The sequence below is a fragment of the Ochlerotatus camptorhynchus genome, unplaced genomic scaffold, assembly GCF_037179485.1.
Source record: "Ochlerotatus camptorhynchus isolate MF236.1 unplaced genomic scaffold, CSIRO-AGI_Acam_v1.1 ptg000180l, whole genome shotgun sequence".
In the NCBI taxonomy this organism is placed as follows: Eukaryota; Metazoa; Arthropoda; class Insecta; order Diptera; family Culicidae; genus Ochlerotatus; species Ochlerotatus camptorhynchus.
The window spans coordinates 2,622,272-2,625,932 of record NW_027040670.1 but is presented as its reverse complement, the minus strand read 5'-3'; the positions used below and the strand labels follow the sequence as shown (position 1 = coordinate 2,625,932).

At 40.8% G+C, this 3,661-nt stretch overlaps 1 protein-coding gene across 1 annotated transcript; it reads left to right on the top strand.

The window, feature by feature from the left end:
* Nucleotides 1-2,041: 2,041 nt before the first annotated feature.
* LOC135701925 (eclosion hormone-like) lies at nt 2,042-2,445 on the top strand. The gene is made up of 2 exons (XM_065222871.1): nt 2,042-2,191; nt 2,255-2,445. The coding sequence occupies exons 1-2, from the start codon at nt 2,098-2,100 to the stop codon at nt 2,437-2,439; spliced, it is 279 nt and encodes a 92-aa protein (XP_065078943.1). The 5' UTR covers nt 2,042-2,097; the 3' UTR covers nt 2,440-2,445.
* The last annotated feature ends 1,216 nt before the right edge of the window (nt 2,446-3,661 follow it).

Sequence of the window (3,661 nt, the reverse complement as noted above, 5' to 3'; positions counted from 1 at the left end):
TATGCTGGAATTGGCTCGCTTCGTTTCTACTACTGATCTATTCAAAGATATTTTAGAGAGGTCTTTTTGTTTTAAACATCCATCCATCAAACACACCTTTTCTTTTTTTTCGATTGAAATGGAATTTCCATCAAATTTTTTATTTTTGTATTGGAAATCCGTCTTGATTGAAAATGAGAATAGAGGTGGTTATCTGTGTTTCTATTTTAAATCCCCCAATCGTTGGGTGTTAAAAAAACCAATAGTAAATCTTTTATTTATAATTACCTTCTGCACCATAATTACCGAGCTTTTTTCTAGTAGTACATCAAATCGGTTTGTACAACTACTCTTGCCGCTCTAAAAAATGTAGATGCGAAAGTTGAGCTTACTTGTGAGTCACATTGCATTTTAGCGATTTTTTAACATCTACTTTTCTATCATCTTTGTTGGTTTTAAAGGTGGAATACGAAAAAATCCAGACACATTAAAACGCTGCCATTAAGGTATTTTTTAAAGATTTTTTTTTAATTTCACTGAATCAAGCTAAGAGTGTGAAGAATCACAGTAGCCATTGGTTATCAGGAAAAGTTCATTTGTTTACATCATGGTTTCACCGGAGCAAGCAAGTCGCAATTTTATCCAACACACCTGCAACGAAAATCCCGGTGCATCCGCTCCTGGTAGTTTTCGATCAAATTCCTGGGCAGGAGTTTTATACCTCGGATGTCCGTGAGAGTGCCCTGGAAGAATGTCAAATTCAAAAAGTAGTCGAAATGTTCCATGTCTTGCACGCAATCTGTAGTTGTGGGCTGAAAAGCGAAACTTCCGTTACTTCTGGGACCATGAGCCAAACAATTTACCAGAAGGAATACCTACGGAAAAGGCTACTGTCTTTTTTGGAGCAGCATGAGGTCCATTTCCTATTCTGCAAGCTGCAAGCTGCCACTATTCAAATTCCACCAAACAGTGGTACAGCGAAAATGGCATCACAATGGTTCCCACGGAAATGAATCCGGTCAATACTCGGGAACTAGGGCCAATTTAGGAACACTGGTCAATTGTGAAGCACATACTGTAGAAACAGGGTGGAATGCAATTGACCTGCAGGATTTAAGGCGGAAATGGAATTTGCAGGCCAAACAAGTGGGAACAGGGCTCGTTCAAAAGATTATGGACCGTGTACAAAGAAAAGATCGAGCAATGGCCTATGGTAAGAAGTAACACTGCAACAATGGTCTTACAATAAGCATAATACCTCTTACATTGAACTATGACAAATAAAACGCATTTTTAAACTCCAACGAAAACCTTGTCCGGATTTTTTTGTGCTCTACCTTTATTACGTTCCCACCGGGACTTTACGCTGGCTCCAAACATATGTTCTTTGAGTAATTCCACAGTTGTTAAATGAGATCTTTCTAAACCCGAATACACTATGCCAAGAAATGTCAAGAAATGTTTCGACCCAAAAAATTTAAAGACTGGATCGAGAATCGAACCCAGCCCCCTCCCACATGGTCTTGCGCGTTTTACTGCTGAGTTAAGGGAGGTCCTGAACTTTTCTGTGCTGTTCGAACCGTCATCATCATTGTGGTAGCCCTCAGTTACATCCATTTTGGTTGATTTTTGGCAGTTAAAATCAAAAGAACAATGTTGGCGATGGATATTGGAGGGAGCTTAGATTTAGGCACATTTTCCAAATTTGATTGACCTTACTGTTCACAGTAAATATCGGTGCACCAAGATTACACACGCCACACGCCACAAAAGTTGATTTTCGTCAGCTAACATATTTTTACAGGACTGTTTTGTTTACGTTCTCTCATTAACGCTGAAAGTTGCATGCGTCTAGAGTTAAATTCAATTTTTCCAAGGGATTTCCATGGATGAATGGAAGCCATTTGTGCCATTGGAATCGGTTACTCTCTTAGACCGAATTAAATCAATTTCCGTCCGATGAGACTTTTTCCAATGGCAATCTTTCTGTCTATCAGACTTCCTGCTAGATGTGGTATAAAAGTCCTTTCAAATGAACAATTCTATCACATTCAACTATATCTCCTATCATCGAATAGTACCTACCAATTCAGAGCGAATCAATTCTCATCAATCGAAATGTCTTCAGTGAAAGCGATTCCGTTTGTTATCTGCATTGCTGCTTTCATGGCCATCGTTCTCGTCAGTAGCATCGAAGCAAATCCACAGATTGGTAAGATAAAACAAATACACTAAGGAATTAAGTGCAAATCACCATTGCAATCCCCGGTTCTAGATATCATGGGTGGCTATGATCTGCTCGGTGTCTGCATCAATAACTGCGCCCAGTGCAAGAAGATGTTCGGTGAGTTCTTCGAAGGTCATCTGTGTGCTGAAGCTTGCATCCAGTTCAAGGGAAGAATGGTTCCAGACTGCGAGGATATCAATTCGATCGGTAAATTCCTGAACAAACTCAACTAACGCATGTCTGCGCTATCCACAGGGCTCTATTGCATGTAGGAAATTCTCATTTATAAACGAGTTTGACTCTTGATGAAACTGTTATATAAATATATATTTTAATCATTTCCTCTCAACACGAAAATCTATTCTCCAAATCAGTCTCGTTATTCTTCCGAAACTAATTGAACGGTGCCGTCTGAGCCCCTTATATCCGAAACGTGTGAAATATTCGTTGATGACCTACCGGTACCTACTCCATTTACCGATATTGTATTACTTTTAAATTAACATCCTTCAAACAATCCATGTTTGTAACAGTAAGTTTTCAGTTCCCACCAAATCACTAAATGCCCCAATATCTTCCGAAAGCCTTTTTGAGAACTTATTCAAACAGAAACATCATTAGCTTTCGGCTTTCCCGCGTCTGATAATAGCATTAACCTTCGTGACTTACACATTACTCATCCCCATTAGGCAAATTCCTTGTCGAACACAGGAAAGAAAAAGACCAACGTTCACGTCCTAATTAGCTTTTTGGAATCTCTTTACCAGAAATAAAAGCAGAACAAAACCGCTCCCAATAAATAAAGAGGCAGCGCTTTTATCTTCTATCGGAGGCGTTAAAAAGCGTACCAAACATTGAACGATTTCACCGGGTGCTTTTTGATGCCCAATCTCGGCGAGGACACCAGGGGAATCGGGGAGCCGCAGCATATCGAAAAATATTGTTCTCAAACCTCTTTCTAATTGCCGAGCCGAGCATGATTTGCCGTCAGGCAGTCGGTCTTGTTCATAGATCTTCACATGATGTGCTGCTTCCTCTGCTGACTGCCGTACAAACTACAACACAACATAGTAAAGTCTGGTTTGTCAGTGTACACACAGCATAGAGACCATCGTCATAGCGCCCAGAGGCCGCCGAAGAATGATGAAAAAAAGTGAGCGCTAAAATAGCATAAAAGAAAGGTTCAAATTAAATTAAGCTCACCGCGACCGCTCGGCCTGGGAAAGCGCTGATTTTGTACAAACACGCCCTGGATCTCGCGAGAGCCTTATTGCCGGTATGGTATAGGGCAGCAGCAGAAGCATCAGCAGCGGGGCCTCTCTTTACGACGAGATGAACTAATAAAGGAATGCACGCCTATGAGCCTGGTAACGAACGAACGAACGAACCTAGATCGGTTTGTTGCCGAGTGTGGAACTGAAAAGATGGGTCATAAAATCCATGAACCGAGCCAGC

Coding starts and splice junctions, on each gene's coding strand:
- LOC135701925 (XM_065222871.1), top strand. CDS start 2,098: ATGTCTTCAGTGAAAGCGATTCCGTTTGTTATCTGCATTGCTGCTTTC. Junction 2,192..2,254: donor CGAAGCAAATCCACAGATTG/GTAAGATAAAAC, acceptor CCCCGGTTCTAG/ATATCATGGGTGGCTATGAT.